Below are 18,225 nucleotides of genomic sequence, written 5' to 3'. Positions count from 1 at the left end.
GGTTATTATCCACTTTTCTCCAAAACTGCTTCACCGATTGTGTTCAAATTTGAACACAACGTCCAAAGCGAATGTCCAAAGGACCCTAGAAAGTTACCTAAGACAGATGCCACACCTGCACCATGTAAAACCCCCAAAACAATGTGTCCCAGAACACACCACTCAGCCGAAAGTGCATGCTGGGAAAAGAACCAGGTTGCAAACCAGCGTCCTCTAGTGGCGGCTACACTGGTACTACACCTATAGAACCTTACCTCTCAACAGCACCTCAGCTGCCATTTACATACTAGGCCGAAGCCTTTGCAGACTAGGCCGAATGGAGGCCGAAGCCTTTACAAACTAAGCCAAATGGAGGTACTGACTCACCTGGGTGGGGGGTGGGGGGAGGGGACGGGATAGGTCAGGACATGGGACTAGTCACAGGGGTGTGCCGGGGGTGGGGGGAGAAGGGGACGTGATACGTCATGGGTCGGAACAGGGAGGGGGAAATCACAGGGATAAGCCAGGGGTGGGGTGGGGGGGAGGAAATCACAGGGATAAGCCGGGGGTGGGTGGGGAGGGGCGGGATACATCATGGATCGACACAGGGGAGTTGCAGTTACAGGGATTAGCCACGGCAACGTGTGGCAGGGCCAGCTAGTAAATTATAAAATTTTTAAATAAAACCTGTTCTATTTACAAATATATATATATATATATATATATATATATATATATATATATATATATATAGCTACCTTTCTCCCAGTCAAATAGCTGCCTGTTCCCTAGGGGAAACACCCAGTTTTGAATATACAAGGCCAGATTGAGCTAAGGAGTTCCACTAGCAGAAGCCAGTGCAAAGGCTTCTGCACTAATGCTCTTCTCCCCACCCACTGTAGGAGGTCGTGGGAAACCCCAGAGCAGCCACAGAGGGAGGAGAGGGGAGGACATTCTGCCGAGGAAGCAGAAATCTGGGTGCTGGCAGACCATTCGTTTTAGCTTGGTGTTGAATTCCTCCCACAGTGTTGAGTGGTGCTTGCGTAACACAAAAGTCACTAGAATTTCTTTGAGGAATTGTTTCAGGAGGGAAAAGTGGAACCATTTTAATCTGCTGTGAGAAGGCACACAAATGATTAACGTGTTTCCCCAGTCATGCTTCCATTTGTGGCCTAAAAGAAAAAGCCACAACCTTTATAGAGTTTGGTTTGGGGCAGGTGGGGAGGATCTTACTTGCCACAAGTGATCAGCTGAGTTGTTACTTACAAGCTTAGACATATATCAGGGGTGAGTTCTTGGACCTGAGCCAAAGGATGCATGAAATAGGAAGGGGCAGGCAGGCAGGCAGGCAGCTCCACTCTGGATACCCCAACACCCAAGAACAGCCTTTGGCCTTAGACTTTTTGCCCTGGGTCTGCCCAGTATCTACAAACTGTGGCAATTGCTGTCTGTCCTGATTCCTACTCATCAAGAATGAAGACTTGAAGAATACTCTCCAAAGGATTTAATGCTTAGAGTTCTGCAGTACATAAGCAAATTGCTGTCTTAAGCCACATAATAAATCCTAGAGTCAGCTAAAACAAAGGCAGGCTAACTAACTCCCAAAGCTTTGAATGCTGATCTGACACGGATACACCCCCTTGCTATCCTATATATAGGAACGGGGTGGGCTCAGCTTAGTACAGCGAGCATTTCTGCAATCTCTCACTAAGTGGAGCCACCTGTTCTCTCCTCCCCTGGCGTCTCCTGGATCTAGGTGATTGGGGAAGTGTCTCTGCCCCTTGAGAGGCAGACAGCACCAGCAGAACATCCCCCTCTGGAGAGGTAGGGCTCCTTTCAGTGTCTGATGGCGCCTGGGTAGGTGGTGCAGCAAGCACTGTGGAAGTGCCAGAGAAGGGCTCTGACCACTGTGGAGAGGGAGGTGGAGATGGAGAGAGAGGTGGGGTTCAGCTCTCATTGTAGAGATGAGTAAGACAAGAGAGCAGGTTGAAGGAATATCACCTCCTCAACCAGATCCTTGCTATCAGGCTGCCCCAATTCCAGCAAAGAACTCCATAACAAGCTAGAGCCCTCCCCCTGGTCCTTGACAAACCCTTCATCTGCATTGTCCTGATTTGGCCAGCCCATGACACTGTGGTGGTTTTGAACACTAGGCCCCAAACCTACACGATCACAGCTTTGCACACTTCGTCAACAAATGAAAAAATGAATGAATGGAAAGAGGGTGGGAGACCGCCCTCACATAACCTTCCCAGAGCCCAGAGGGCTTAAAAAGCCCTTTCAGCACCAGGTTTTCTGCTGCAGAAAGTGTTTTTAAGTCCTTTCCAGGCTCTGTGATGGTTGCACAAGGACTCTGGAAGGCCCTGCAAGGCTCCTGAGATCTCGCCTGCTCAGTGCACCAGCTTCAGACAGGTAGCGATGGTTGCATGGGGGGCTGGGCAGTAACCCCCACATACGTTTTCGGCCTACTGTAATTAAAATTATGAACTGTGTGAGATGAGACACACTAGGTCCTGCCTAGTTGTTGCAGATTTCGATACCAAAGCAGTTGTCACTCCAAGTGTTTCAAAACAAGGAAGGTAAAGATGCTGGTGTGTGTTTGTATGACAGAGCTTAATTTCTAAAATATGAGGGGCTGGAGCTGGAGCTTGCTTTCCATAAATCATAGATCATGGGTGCTTTTCAGAGGAAGGAAAACCAGGCTGAGTCACCACTGACACTGGAAACAGCCTACAAGTCTAAGCCCTGATTCAACAATTACTAATTTTAAGTGGAGGAGGTTAAATTATACATTTCATAGGGTTCTTACTCGAAGTTCCTTTAATTCAGGGGTGGCTAGCCTTTCTCTTTGGCTCAAAGGCCACATTTGCCCTTGGCCAACCATCCTGGGGCTCAGTCGCCCTTGGCCAACCATCCAGGGATTGCTTCCCAGGAGTGTGTGTGGCCAAAAGTGGGTGAGTCCACGCTTGCACACACATACAGACCAGCTGAGGTTATCATCAACTGACAAATCTGGTGATCGGGGAGGTAGTGACTTGTCTCCCCCCCCCCTTAAGACACTGGACTTGGTTTTTTAAAAATCGTTCCATCCCTGTCTGCTTTTAAAAAACGTTTCTTTTCACCAACATCTACCAAAATTGGTGGGGTCCAGGAGCAAGGGAGATAAATTTCCTGTGTGTGATGAAGGCTCTTGGGTTTGTCACTCCCACTTTAGAAAACTACTTGACGAAGTTGTTCCAAGTGACCAAGCAGACCACACACTCTGAGGCCTAAGTTCAGTTGCCCCACTCAGTATCACAGTCCAAATATTCCAAGGGATAAATGAGCTCTGTTGCTTCCTGCAGTACTTAGGGGGCAAAATACTCTATTTGCCATCAGGGGGTGGCTGGTTTCACCTTTGCTGTCCCACCTCCTGCCCAAGGAACCTTCAGAAGGGAGTTGCTACCACAGGCATTACACACATGTGTATTCCAATGAGCTAAATAGATTGAAAGATTATGAGCCATGGGAGTGTGGGGAGTATGTGCAAGAACTTAACAGTGCTAAGTTTATTTTTTGACTCCTATTTTGTTAATATTGTTAATACAGTACTGTTTTATAGATAACTAGTTGGCCCTGCATGCGTTGCTGTGCGTTAGTCTGTCAAATGGAGGGTAATAGACCCCCTTCAGATCCCCCTGAGCCTCAGAGTCCCCCTGTTTTGCAGGATCTCATGGTGGAGGCGGGGTTTGTGGGTGTGGCGCGTTGTTGTGGCTAATCCCTGTGACTGCCCCCACGTGTCCCGATCCATGATCTATTCTGTTTGTTACCCCCCCCCTCCGTGACCGGCGTATCTCATGACGTTTTGAAGGATGGTATTTATATTTGTCTTGTGGTTATTTGGTGGGGGATTTAGGGGGGGTAGTGGTGCTAAATTTTAAACTAAAAACCCCTTGCCGTGCCCCCAAGTGCGTTGCTGTGGGTTATCGCCTTCCCCGGGCCTAGTGGGGGCCTGGCAGGGGCCTACATACAACAAAGGCCGCCTTGGTGGTTTCAGTTGCTTGGTTGATGATGTCATTATTTGGTTTGTGGGTGTGGCATAATTTCACAGGAAGGGAGGGGTGTAGGAGGAGGAGCTGAGGGAATAATGCCACTTGAGGGCACTGTTTGACTTGGTGGAAAACCAGGTTTATACCTGCCCAGGTGTGAGATTTGAGGGATTTTCTTTTCCAACAACGCTCGGGGAGTGGCCTGGATCGTTGTATCAAAATTTCAGGACGATCGGTTGAGTGGTTACAGAGAAAAGTGGAACACGCACTTTCACGATTTTTACATTTTTATATATATAGATAAATGTTGTTTTGATTTGTTATTCATATAGTATGACTTTTGCTTTAATTATGATGTTTAGCTTATTTTTGTTGTTGCTTTGTTAATAGCGTTTTACAAACTGTAATTGTTTCACTGATTATTTGTTAATTATTCTATATTATTTATGTTGTATTTGTGATGTTCTATTATTGTCTATCTATCATGTTATTCTTATTTATTGTTCGTAAGCCACTTTGGGATTCATTTGAATGAAAAGTGGCATAGAAATATAATAAATCAAAACAAAACAAACAAATGCACAGGCTCTTCAGACTGGCTGGTAGCAGGGGAAATACAAACCCCTTTTCTTTCAAAGAGACAGGTTGGTAGGAAATTGAGGAAGCAGATATTCCCCATTTTCACTTGACAGCCCTATCCAACACAAATGTAAGCCAGCCATCTGTGGCAGCAAGTCAACATCCACAAGGTAGTCAGCTGACAGGATGGTTGTTCTCTCTGCTGAGACTCACTCTTGAGTCACCATGTCAGATGATAGAATCTGCTTACAACTGTGGCTGCATTATTTTCCAAAATTGTACTAGCAAAACCACAACTGTTTTCTCTCAAATATACTTGCCAGACAAATTTTAAATAGTCATCACCCAAAAAGCCAGGCCACATTTGACAAGGGGAAGGCAGTTTTGTGGGTATTTGTAGAAAAAAAACCCTACACAAATTGGTTTTTTTTTTACCTGTTCTGCCTTCAGCGTCAATTCAATGAAGATCTGCTGCAGCTTTTCATTAACAAAATTGATGCAAAACTGTTCGAACCCGTTTTTCTGGGAGAGAAAACAAGCTATCAAAACATTAGCTTCAGGTCCTACATAAAAACACCCCTTTTACCAATTAGGTCAATTTTTGCAATATATTTTCAGTAAGTTTAACAGCTGGTTTTTACATTTGCACTGTAAACCTCAGCAGAGAAGACAGTAGCCTAGATTCTCCAAAGCTCTTTCCAAGACTTGAGTTTTCATTAAAGGAACAGTTATTGTTCCTAGAACAACTTAAACAAGTTCATTCAAACCCTGCATTATACGAAGCATTTTTGTTTTACATTATATTTGTTTCCAATTATAGGAAGCAGTATGTATGTCCCAACTTTATTCCAAAGGTTTCCATTCATGTACTGTGGGTGCAGGGCATAAATTTTGCAACTTTATGAAAATTAAACTAAATTTAAAAACTGTGACAGCCTTTCCACCAAACTATAGGAGAAAGAGAAATAGGACTGTGTGGCCACTCTTTCCACTCTGCTAAAAACCAGCAAATTTTGGCTCCACTTCTTGAACTCTTCCCATTTCAGAACTCTGTAACTAAGAAATAATGCCTGAGTTTGCCTCTTTCCTCTTCCCTCCAAATTATTTCCTTTTGTGTCACAGCCTTTAAATTGTATTACTGAGGACAAGGGGCCCTCTTTTATACCTCTTATTTCTTTATGCTTTCTCAATGCTATTAACAGTGTTTCCAGTATTCCACTGTTTTCTCTCAAATATACTCAAGGCAAACTCTTATTAATTCCATTTTTAAGTCACTCTGGGAGCGAGTGTGAGATAAAACTGCTTTAACTAAAGTAAATGATAAATCCAAAACGTAAATAAGCTACAGTAGTCCCAACAGTTTGACTCCAGTTTTTCCCTAACATTCCATCATGATAGCATGAGCAAAACCATGCATCTATATAGTTTTTTAGTTTATTTAAATTTTAACACACACACACACACACACACACACACACACCCCTACCTCTCTCTTTCATCCAAAAATGGATTTCAGGGCAGTATGCAGTAGAATTTAATTTATGCAATATTATCATCATTGCCATGTAGATAATGACAAAGCCATGATGCCAAAGGAGGTAAATTTCCTTCTTCTTTGTACAGTGGTTGGGAAGCCATGGCTCTCTAGATACCGCTGGACTGCAATTCGCCTCAACCTCTGCCCTCTGGCCATGTTGGACGCTGAAGGTATTGGGTGCTGGGAGTCCAGCAACACCTGGAGCACCACAGGTTGCCCAAACCAGGCAGAAAAACAGGGATATTTTTGCTGTCACTGAAATAATGTTTTAAGTTGTTACCTGAAATATTTCAAAGCCGTAGATGTCCAAGACACCAATATTATATTCTTCGTGATCCTTCTCCATAGCCTTATTAATTGACTAATAAAACAAAAACAGAAAGAGACTTGTCTAAAGATCTAAGTATTTGATGAAAAAAGGACTAAGAATTTAATGAATGAATTAGTTGCACAAACTAAAAAAACATTTAAGGCAACCTTCCCCAGCCTGGTCCCCTCCAGATGTTTTGAACGACAACTTCCACCTGTCCCAACCATCACAGCCATATCATGCTGGAGCTGATGGCAACTGCAGGGCCAAACCCCAGGCGTGGAACTGGTTGGGGAAGGCTAGTATCTGAACCCCATCTGCTTCTGCTTCTTCTGTGATATTGCCCTGAAAGGCGAGAGGGGGACTCTCTGGGGCATCTTCACTTGTCCAGTCTCTCAGCAGCACAAACAGCATGCAGCTGGTTTTCTCACCAGAAGAAACAAAGAAACCTCTGCCGCAGACCCCTCCCTCCCTCTCTCTGGCATCAGGATTGTTTGCTGGACAGGAGAGAGAGAAAATACAAGTATGTTGTAATACTGACTTACACTTGCATGCATGAAAGGGTTAACCCAGGCATCCCCAAATTTCGGCCCTCCAGATGTTTTGGACTACAATTCCCATCTTCCCCGACCACTAGTCCTCTTAGCTAGGGATCATGGGAGTTGTAGGCCAAAACATCTGGAGGGCCGCAGTTTGGGGATGCCTGGGTTAACCTGAGCCCTGACCTCAAGTTACCAGAGTAACCACTGGCCCCTACCCCTTCCTTCTGATTCATATGGGTACAAATAATACTGCCACACACAGCCTGCAAAACATAGCAATGGAATATGAGACACTGGGCAGGGAGCTGAAGATAACTGGGGCACAGGTAGTCTTTTCATCACTCCTTCCTGTTGAAGGTTGTAGTCCAGGGAGAGGAAAATACTTGAGATAAACCACTGGCTGTGGAGGTGGTGTCATCAGGAAGGATTTGGCTTCTTGGATCACCATCTCTGTTTCCTTGAGGAAGGACTTCTAGTGAAAGATAGGCTGCACACGTCACAGCGGTTGGCAAGATTGTGCTTGCTAAGAGTCTCAAGAACCTGATCAGGAGAGCTTTAAACTATATCTCGAGGGAAAGGGAGACAACATTACAAATGACAGAAGAGCACCTGGCACTGGGGATAATAGCTTCATTGATGCACAGGAAACTGAGGTGGTGCTTTAGAAACCTGCTAAAGGGCAAAAAACTACAGGAAGGAAGCAGCTGGACAACTCATGGTTTCAGTTGTCTCTACACAAATGCACAGAGTATGGGAAACAAGCAAGAAGAATTGGAGCTTTTAGTACAGGATGGCAAACACGACCTGCTAGGCATTGCTGAAACCTGGTGGGATGAGACTCATGACTGAAATGTAGGAATTGAGGGGTATAACTTGTTCAAAAGGAATAGACCAAACAGGAAGGGAGGAGGAGTGGCATTATATGTAAAGGATATATATACTTGTGAAGAAATCCATGACCTGGAGCATGGAAAGGCAATTGAGAGTATATGGGTAAAAATTGTAGGAGAGAGAATCTACAGTGACCTTATTGTGGGTGTCTGCTATAGACCACCAAGCCAGACTGAAGACTTGGATGGTGCCTTACTAGAGCAGATAACCAAACACTGAAAAAGGAGAGATATAGTAATCATGGGGGACTTCAACTTCCCTGATATCTGTTGGGACTCAAACTCTAGCAAGAATGTAAGGTCTGACAAATTCCTCCATTGCCACGCTGACAATTTCATTTCCCAGAAGGTGGAATCATCTATCCTCAGAAGGGGATCATCTATCTGGTCCTCACCATTAGGAAGGAACTGACCAACAGTGGAAGTACTGCACTAGGAAATGTGGGAGGAAGTGATCATGTTCTCCTGGGTTTCAGGATACAGAGGCAAGGGAAAATTGAGCATGCTGGACGTGCACTCTGGACTTTAAGAAGGCCAATTTCAAAAAGCTTAAGGGGCTACTGGGTGTGACCCCATGGTCAGAAATACTCAAAGAGAACTGAATCCAAGGATGGGAGATTTGAAAAGGAAAAATATTGAAGGTCCAAATTCCAACAAGAAAGAAAAGTGGGAGGAATCTAAGGAATCTGGTGTGCCTGCATAAGGAGCTTACAGGTGAGCTGAAAGTTAAGAAGGGCATGTATACGAAATGGAAGAAAGGGGAAATCACAAAGGAAGAGTATACTGTACATGAGTAGCCAACAGTTGCAGGGGGAAAGTCAGGCTGGCTAAAGCTCAGAATGAGAAAGAGAGGTTAATTTTTCTTCGATGTCTCTGCTCTCTACCTTCTTGTATCTTTCTCTTTGTGCTTCCTAAAACAAGCAAGAAGGAGCCATGCGGCTTGCCTCACAACTCAAATGCATCAAATGAACTGAATCTAAAATGATATTTTATAGCCAGCATCTTTGCTAACCCAAAGATTGCATGATCTTTTAAAAAGTTATGTGGAACTTTTTCCTTCTTTGTTTTACTGCCGGGGATGGAGAGCTGTGAGTAAGATATTCACTTATTTTCAAAGCTAAGTGTCTGCAATTTATTCTAGTCTAAGTATTTTTGTGGCGAATATTTGTCTAAAGGTGGATGAGGGCAGATGCAAATCTAAGCAAGTTTGAATGTGCTTGGAGCAATCACTATTGTGTTAACTCTGTTACTGGAGAGTAGAAATATGTCTTCCAAATCTCTTTCTCTAATAAATTAAACACCAGAAGGAACAAGGAAGGAAAAAAGACACAATTACCTCTCTGGCCCAAACAGTAAAGGGACTGCTGTGAGTAGGACCAGGGCTGGAGAATGAGGGGCCCTCCATATACTGTTGGACTCCAGTTCCCATTAATCCCAGCCAGCCTGGTCAATGATTCAAGGATGATGAAATCAGCAACATCTGGAGGGTCACAGAGCTAGAGCCGCATGGCTGCCTGAAATGGTCACTGCAGCCACTACAGAATATGGGAGGTGTGATGCTTAAGGGAAGATATCAGGTGAACCTCTGGTGCAAGACACCCTGTGGCAAAAATGTGGCTCTCCTTTCTTTAGAACATGCTTTTAGCCTTTTGCATAAAAACAAGTAATAGATAAATTCATTGAACAGATTCGTGAAAAGCAATTGCAGAAACCCACGCCCAGGACACAGTATATTAATGGTTGCCAAGCAACCAGAAAAAGGGAATAGAAAAAAACCAGCCTAGCCTGTTCTTGAACTTTGAACAACAACTTCATCTATGGGTCAGCAGGTGAAGATTTCATGGCACTGAGATGCCTATTATCACCCAGTGATGCTTGTAAACCAAGCTGCTATAAAAAAAGGCCTAGGAAACAATCTGGTAAAGCAAAAAGTGAAAACAGAGGCAATCCTACAGTCACTGTGTTGCTTCTTGGAGAAAATTACCAGCTTCAAAACACGCATTACAGAAAAGCCACATGATAGCAACAGTGAGCCATGCTCATTAGAAATCCTCTATATGGGTTTCAGCAGAACATTCTGGCCCTTTAAAAGACAGAGGCTGGCATATTCATCTCTTGCAGTTCTGCTCTTTTTAATGTTTCTCTTTCAGCTTCTCCTGCTTTGCACACACACCTCATGCCAGCTTTAGGTTTTAGCACAGGGCTAGAGTAGTTCAGCCTTCAGAGCTGAATGCAGCTCTCTGTCCACCTCTTGGGACTCTCCCCAAGCCACACCCCAACTGACCCATCCTCCTCAAGGGCTTTCCCTTGGCTGAAATGTGTCTTTGATTTGGGGTAATGCCTGCTTCCTGCCTGGATGGAGGTGTGCACATGTGTTGCCTGTGTAAACCTTTGGCTTTTATGTGGCTGGAATGTAGTCAAGTGTACAAAGAAAAGAATCACATCTGCTGCTTTGCCCAGTTGCCTCTGCCCACCCCCTTCACTAACGTGTGGCATCTGGAAAGCTACCCAAAAGGAAATGTGGCCCCTGGACTGAAAAATATTCCCCACTTCTGTTTCAGAATGAGCTCAGGCCTGCAAGAGAGGTTAATAATAATAATAATAATAATAATAATAATAATATTGTTTCTTTGGCTATATCCGAAGTAAGTGGAAGAACAAGCAAGTGGGAGGTTCTCTGCATGCAGAAGACAGAGAAATGCTATTGGGTGATAGAGAGAAGACAGAACTACTCAACACCTACTTTGCCCCGTCTTCATCCCAAAGGAAAGTGATGCCCAACCTGGTGATAACAGAATAAATGATGTAAGGAGGGAGCCCAAGAGAGGAAAAGAGGTAGTAAGGAACACCTAGCTAGTTTAAATGAATTAAAATCTCCAGGGCCTGACAAACTGCATCCAAGGGTACTAAAGGAGCTTGCGGGTGTAATCTCATAGATCCTTTCTATGATCTTTGAGAATTCATGGAGAACAGGTGATGTCCCTTCAGACTGGAGACAGGCAAATGCTGTCCCCATCTTCAAAATGGGGGGGAAAGGAAGACCAGGTAACTACCAACTGGTGAGCTTGACACTGATACCAAGAAAGTCCTAGAACAGACAATTCAAAAGTTGGCATGTGAGCACTGTGATTACTAAGATGGGTTTTTCAAAAACAAGTCATGTCAGATGAACCTGATTTCTTTTTTTGACTGAATTACAAGCTTTTTGGGTCGGGGGGATGCTGTGGACATAGTGTATCTTTATTTCTGTAAGGCTTTTGACAAAGCCCATAATATTTTTGCAAGGAAGCTGACAAAATGTGGATTTGCAAGGAAGCTGACAAAAGGTAACTATTAGGTGAATTTGTAGCTGGTTGATTGACCAAACCCAAAGAGTTATCATTAATGGTTCATCATCATCCTGGAAAAAAGTGGTAAGTGGGATGCCGCAGGGCTCTGTCCTGGGCCCGCTGTTCAACGTCTTTATAAATGACTTGGATGAAGGAATTGAGATGACTTTAACAGCCTGGAGTTGGGCCCAAACTAACAAAATTAATTTCAGTAGGGACAAATTGTAAGGTTCTGCACTTAGGCAGGAAGAAACAGATGTACAAATATAAGATGCACACCTGGACTACTGTGTCCACTTCTGGGCACCACAATTTAAGAAGGATATTGACAAGCTGGAAAGTGTGCAGAAGAGGGCAACCAAGATGATCAAGTTCTGGAAACAAAGCCTTACGAGGAGCGCTTGAAGGAGCTGGGTATGTTTAGCCTGGAAGAGAGGAGACTGAGAGGAGGTATGATAACCATCTTCAAATAGCTTAAGGGCTGTCACATGGAAGAGGAAACATGCTTGTTTTCTCCTGCTCTGGAGGGGAGAACTAAAACCAATGGCTTCAAGTTACAAGAAATGAGATTTTGACTAAACATTCAAAACAAATTTCTGACAGTAAAGAGTTGTTTGGCAGTGGAACGATCTCCCTCAGGAGGTTGTGGACTCTCCTTCCTTGGAGGTTTTAAATCAGAGGTTGGATGGCCATCTGTCATGGATGCTTTACCTGAGATTCCTGCATTGCAGGGGGTTGGACTAGATGACCCTTGGTCATTTATTATTCCATCTATTATTCCATTATTCTATGAGGCAAACTTTTTTTTTTTTCAAGTGTCTGTGTGCGTTCATCATGAGCAGCTAACTTGTGGCCTTCAATATGGACTGTGGACCTATAATCGCTGATCATCAGACATGTTGGCTGGGGCTGACAGGAGCTGCCAAGATCTTTAAAATATTTTTTTAATTTTCAGGAAGGAGTTGGAGTCCAACAACATCTGGAGGACCACAAGTTAGCCACTTCTAGTAGTATGTGGAACAGGCTGCAGTCCTGAACAGTATTTTCAGATTTGGGGAAGTTTTGCAACAAAGGATCAGTCCTTAGGATCAGAGGCACTGATCCTGAGGGGGCCCACTATGCGACATCACATGTGTGTGTCAGGGACTGGCTGGATGAGGAAGAGTGGTAGAAAGACACACACCAAAAGAACTCCCCCCCCCCCCGAGGAAGGCACAGAAGATGATGGCTAAGATCCTGGATCCTGGTCAGACCTGTCACACCTCAGAGGAGGGGACAAGCCGGGAGGTACTAGAAGCAGGAAGCTTGAGCGATAATGAAGAGGCAGAAGAGGCAGGTGGTCCAGCACAGGGTAAGGTGATGAGGCTTCCAGTTTGGATGAAGGCTTTGACAGAGGTGATCGAAGGGTGATCCATCCTGACAGCTTCTCTGTTGGTGGCTCTCCAGCCCCTTACTCCTAGAACGCGACAAATGTTACACGTTGCTGAGCAACGAGCCAGACAGGCACAGAGAGAGAGACTTCTGGACCACAGAGGGAGGAGCCCTGACTCAGAAGGCTAGAGAGCGAAGCAGGGGCTGCATGCCAGTTCGAACAACTGCTTCATTGGAGGATTCTGCCTTTATGAGCCTCGTTGTATTTTTTAATTTCCTTAATAAAGAAACTAACTGCAAGTTCGCCTCATTTCTCTCTGACCTGTGAATGACCTGCTCTGCCTGTCGGCTCTGTGACACGCTCCTCTTACGTCATGCACGTGTTTGCATCAGGAGGAGGCTAGGAGCCCAGAACCCAGCACATCGCAGCATCAATTAGAATCATAGAATCATAGAATCATAGAGTTGGAAGAGACCACAAGGGCCATCCAGTCCAATCCCCTGCCAAGCAGGAAACACCATCAAAGCATTCCTGACAGATGGCTGTCAAGCCTCTGCTTAAAGACCTCCAAAGAAGGAGACTCCACCACACTCCTTGGCAGCAAATTCCACTGCCGAACAGCTCTTACTGTCAGGAAGTTCTTCCTAATGTTTAGGTGGAATTTTCTTTCTTGTAGTTTGAATCCGTTGCTCCGTGTCCGCTTCTCTGGAGCAGCAGAAAACAACCTTTCTCCCTCCTCTATATGACATCCTTTTATATATTTGAACATGGTTATCATATCACCCCTTAACCTTCTCTTCTCCAGGCTAAACATACCCAGCTCCCTAAGCAGTTCCTCATAAGGCATCGTTTCCAGGCCTTTGACCATTTTGGTTGCCCTCTTCTGGACACGTTCCAGCTTATCAGTATCCTTCTTGAACTGTGGTGCCCAGAACTGGACACAATACTCCAGGTGAGGTCTGACCAGAGCAGACTACAGTGGTACTATTACTTCCCTTGATCTAGATGCTATACTCCTATTGATGCAGCCCAGAATTGCATTGGCTTTTTTAGCTGCTGCATCACACTGCTGACTCATGTCAAGTTTGTGGTCAACCAAAACTCCTAGATCCTTTTCACATGTACTGCTCTCAAGCCAGGTGTCTCCCATCCTGTATTTGTGCCTTTCATTTTTTTTGCCCAAGTGTAGTACTTTACATTTCTCCTTGTTAAAATTCATCTTGTTTGCTTTGGCCCAGTTGTCTAATCTGTTAAGGTCATTCTGAAGTGTGATCCTGTCCTCTGGGGTGTTAGCCACCCCTCCCAATTTGGTGTCGTCTGCAAACTTGCTCAGGATTCCCTCAAGCCCATCATCCAAGTCATTGATAAAGATGTTGAACAAGACTGGGCCCAAGACAGAACCCTGTGGCACCCCACTAGTCACTACTCTCCAGGATGAGGAGGAGCCATTGATGAGCACCCTTTGGGTTCGGTCAGTAAGCCAGCTACAAATCCACTGAATGGTAGCATTGTCTAGCCCACATTTTACCAGCTTCTTTACAAGAATATCATGGGGCACCTTGTCAAAGGCCTTGCTGAAATCAAGATAGGCTACATCCACAGCTTTCCCTTCATCTACCAGGCTTGTAATTCTGTCAAAAAATGAGATCAGATTAGTCTGACATGACTTATTTTTCAGGAACCCATGCTGACTTTTAGTGATCACAGAGTTTCTTTCTAGGTGCTCACAGACTGTTTGCTTAATGATCTGCTCTAGAATCTTTCCTGGTATTGATGTCAGGCTGACTGGGCGGTAATTGTTTGGGTCCTCTCTTTTCCCCTTTTTGAAAATAGGGACAACATTTGCCCTCCTCCAGTCTGCTGGAACTTCGCCTGTTCTCCAGGATTTTTCAAAGATTATTGCCAGTGGTTCTGAAATCACCTCTGCCAGTTCTTTTAATACTCTTGGATGTAGTTCATCTGGCCCTGGAGACTTGAATACATCTAAACTAGCCAAGTATTCTTGTACTACCTCCTTACTTATTCTGGGCTGTGTTTCCCCTGCTGAATCATCTGCTCCATATTCTTCAGGTCGGGCGTTTTTTTCTTTCTTGGAGAAGACTGAGGCAAAGAAGGCATTGAGGAGTTCTGCCCTTTCTCTGTCCCCTGTTTGCATTTCACCATCTTCTCCTCTGAGTGATCCCACTGTTTCCTTGTTTTTCCTTTTGCTACGGACATACCCATAAAAGCCCTTTTTGTTGCTTTTAACCTCTCTGGCGAGCCTGAGTTCATTCTGTGCTTTAGCTTTTCTGACTTTGTCTCTACACGTGCTGGCTATATGTTAATTGCTATATGTTAATTGCTGGCTATATGTTAATTGCTGGCAGCTCCTCTCTTGATGCTCAGGAGCTGGCCGCTGGTGCTGTGCCATGCATGGCTCTACACTTGGCCTCCTATGCCCCCTAAACATTGGGGGAGCTCAGCCCGCTGCCAACAATTATTGAGGGGGCTTAAGACGACGACGCCCCTATGAGTTGGTGCCTATGTTTATGATAAAGACCACAATTTTTGATTCAAGTCAACCACCTAAACCAAAAACACCCCCCCCCCAAAAAAAACTTGAATTGTCACACCTACATCCACCAAGAAATCAAACACTCTGGCGTGAAGGGCTTTGGCTAAGGCATCCCTGGTGTAGCAGGCTTGCTCTACATTGAGGGTCACGTTGATGGATTCCGATTTCCCGCCCCACTTGCTGTCCATCTGCCTGCTGGTCAGCTTCTCCTTGAGTCGGCCCTGGTTAATTCCCAGGAGGAAAGCCGGGAATGCCAAGACTGCAAGAAATAACAAATACATAAATAGAACATTTACAATGACTGCAAGGTTAGCCAAGGGGACGGCAACCCCAAAGCAGAATCAAAGTAAGTGACGCTGCATCCAACAAAGCAGCCCACAAAGGTGTAGTAGTAAAACATGCTTATCAACCGGTTCTCTAAAATTTTCTGGGCACAATGCTTTGGGGGTCAGGGTAGGAGAATGGGAAAATCACTAAGTGTCCATGAGTCTCCTGTGAGCATGGAGGCACCTCTAGATCAGAGCCTACACACTTGATCTGGAAAAGGAAAACAGGCACAGATTTGCAAATGCTAATTTATATGTACAGATGCAAATTTAGAGTCACAGGCAGCGGGGGAACTAATTTCCTATCCAAATTGCCCTAAGTAATTCCTTCAATTAATTTGCACCACACCTTCGATTCATTTACCCCCATTTAATTTCCCAACAGACCCTGTTCCACATCAATCCAATTCCCCCATTCATTAATCCCTAAATCACCCCTAAATAAAGACACCTTAAATTAATTTATTTCCCCAAATTAATAGCCCATCATGTCCCTTGGGTCCATCCTTACCAGGGCCAGCCCACCCACAAGGTGGGGTGAAGCAGCTGCCTTGGGCGCCCCCACCCCACCCCCACTGGCATCTTGCCTCCGCTGGTGGTGGTGAAGTGGCCCCAGTATCAGCAAAATCTTGTGAGATCTTGCTGCACCCAGCTGTCGCCATCATTACTTTTCAGCAGTGCCATGCAACCTGGGTAAGGGATACTTTGGCAGGGGCCATGGGGTACTGTAGGGGTAGGGCGGCACTTCCCACTTTGCCTCAAGCAGCGAAATGGGATGTGTCACCATGACCCTTATATCAAAGCGCCTGAGCATGCCCTGACGCAACTAGCTTCCCCCCTTGCCATCTCTGCCTCACATTCAAATCTCAATGCTCTGGCAATCCACAGGGACTACCTACACTCCTCGCTCTCCACAGCTGCATAGTTGCTGACTTCTTTGAAGCTGATGTTGCCCAGGTGAAGGACTCCAGCCACGATCTGCAGCACCAAAGCCTGCTCCTCAGCAAAGATCCCAATCACATTCATGGCATGCTGCAAAAATTAAGGTTTTTATTTTTATTTTTTTAAAAAAAGCAGTGGCTGAATTAAAAGCCCACCTTAATAACCAAATGACATTTGTGCAAAATTCTAGTAGTAGTTCTGCACCACTTTTATAGCATTCAAAATGTTATCTTGCAGCAATCCTTGTGAGGTAGCCTGGTATCATTATCCTAGCAGAGGCTGAGGGAGAGGTGAGCTCGCACCTCTTCACAGAGCTGACATTTGAACTGCCTTCCATTAACCACCATGCTATAGCAACTACCCAGTTTCTCCAAAAATAAGACGTAGCCATAAAATAAGCCATAGCAGGATTTTTAAGCATTCAAGGAATATAAGCCATACCCCGAAAATAAGACATAGTGATAGGCGCAGCAGCAATGCCGGCCGCGGGAGGAGGAGGAGGAAAAATAAGACATCCCCTGAAAATAAGCCATAGTGTGTGTGTTTTTTAGGGAAAATAAATATAAGACTGTGTCTTATTTTCGGAGAAACACGGTAATGAAATGGTACCACTCTTTCAACCTTCAAATCCCCCCTCAGAACTCATTTTTCCCATAAACCATGTTAAATCCTCAGATGAATTTATCTGACCCCCATCCATACCAAGATGCAGCTCTCTCACCAAAGTTGTACAGAATTATCAATTGTATTGTTTAATATTTCTTTTAATAAATCAGTGGCCATGTGATAATTTTAGTTTATAAATTTTATTATTTAATGTTTCAACTGGTATATTAACGTGTTTCCATAGCTTTGTGCTGATTAGGCCATGTTTTGATAATGTAAATGTCCTAAGTTTTGTACTAAATTTGTATATATTTTACTGAATTACATTGTATACATCGCAGCAGCCTTTGGCTATAAGCAATAAACTTGATACCGATAATAATGAAATGGTACCACTCTTTCAACCTTCAAATCCCTCCTCAGAACTCACCTTTCCCATAAATCCTTCATGTTAAATCCTCAGTCGCCTATTCCAACTGAAACACAGCCCAAGTTCACATGTAATGACGATTTGCTACCCTTGGTCTAGAAGAGCCCCTGGCCTGATCTAGCAAGGAGCTCCCAACAGTCCTCTCTTCTAGAGTGGGATAGGACAAAGGAAGAACCCTTCTGTTTTTGCTTTCTCACCTCTACAGCTGCCACTGCCTCCTGGGCTCTTATAAGCCCCTTAGAGGAGAGACCTGCTTTGTTTGCCAAAATACCCTTGGCCACTAGAAAGCATGGTGCATTATCAATTACTATTATTAACAAAGGTTGTCATAGTGCAACAATGCACATCTGTCCACAGGAGGAGGAAACTGCAGGCTTTGCAAATGGCACAGAAATTTGTAGGAGCAATGGCAGTCCAGAGAATGGGGTAGGGAGGGGAACAGGAGTCAGCTGGAAAAGCCTAGGATGAGAATTACGGTAACATCCTATGCCCCATTTAAATGTGTTTGGGAGGGGGGTGAGGGTTTGTGGGAGGGTGAGGGGGGTCTATTGATCTGCTTTGTTCTTGCTTTTATCATGCATTTGTACTTTTATACTGCATTTTCATGTTGTGAACTACCCTGAAATCTGCAGATGAAGAGGGCAGTATCACTCTAAGATGCCAAGGCAAGCTACAGCATTAAAACACAGTAATAAAAACAGTTTGAAACAACTTACAATCACATAAATAAGGTGGGTCCTAAAACTATATGTCTCAAGTGTCAAAATGTACATGCACAGCACAGTACAATCATCAACTCAT

General features: G+C 44.5%; 1 protein-coding gene across 1 annotated transcript in view; it reads right to left on the bottom strand.

Annotated features, from left to right (window-relative positions):
- The window catches only part of MYO1E (myosin IE), a 125,546-nt gene that overhangs the window by 41,804 nt on the left and 65,517 nt on the right, over positions 1-18,225 (bottom strand). The window contains exons 9-12 of the mRNA XM_035132347.2: positions 16,346-16,478; positions 15,183-15,379; positions 6,404-6,484; positions 5,022-5,108 (exon numbers count right to left, since the gene is read on the bottom strand). Of these exons, the coding sequence (XP_034988238.1) occupies positions 5,022-5,108; positions 6,404-6,484; positions 15,183-15,379; positions 16,346-16,478 (498 nt within the window). The remainder of the gene's footprint in view (positions 1-5,021; positions 5,109-6,403; positions 6,485-15,182; positions 15,380-16,345; positions 16,479-18,225) is intronic.

Source organism: Zootoca vivipara, chromosome 14 (assembly GCF_963506605.1).
Source record: "Zootoca vivipara chromosome 14, rZooViv1.1, whole genome shotgun sequence".
Taxonomy (NCBI): Eukaryota; Metazoa; Chordata; class Lepidosauria; order Squamata; family Lacertidae; genus Zootoca; species Zootoca vivipara.
The sequence above is the reverse complement of the archived record's forward strand: the minus strand, read 5'-3'. Positions and strand labels throughout refer to the sequence as shown.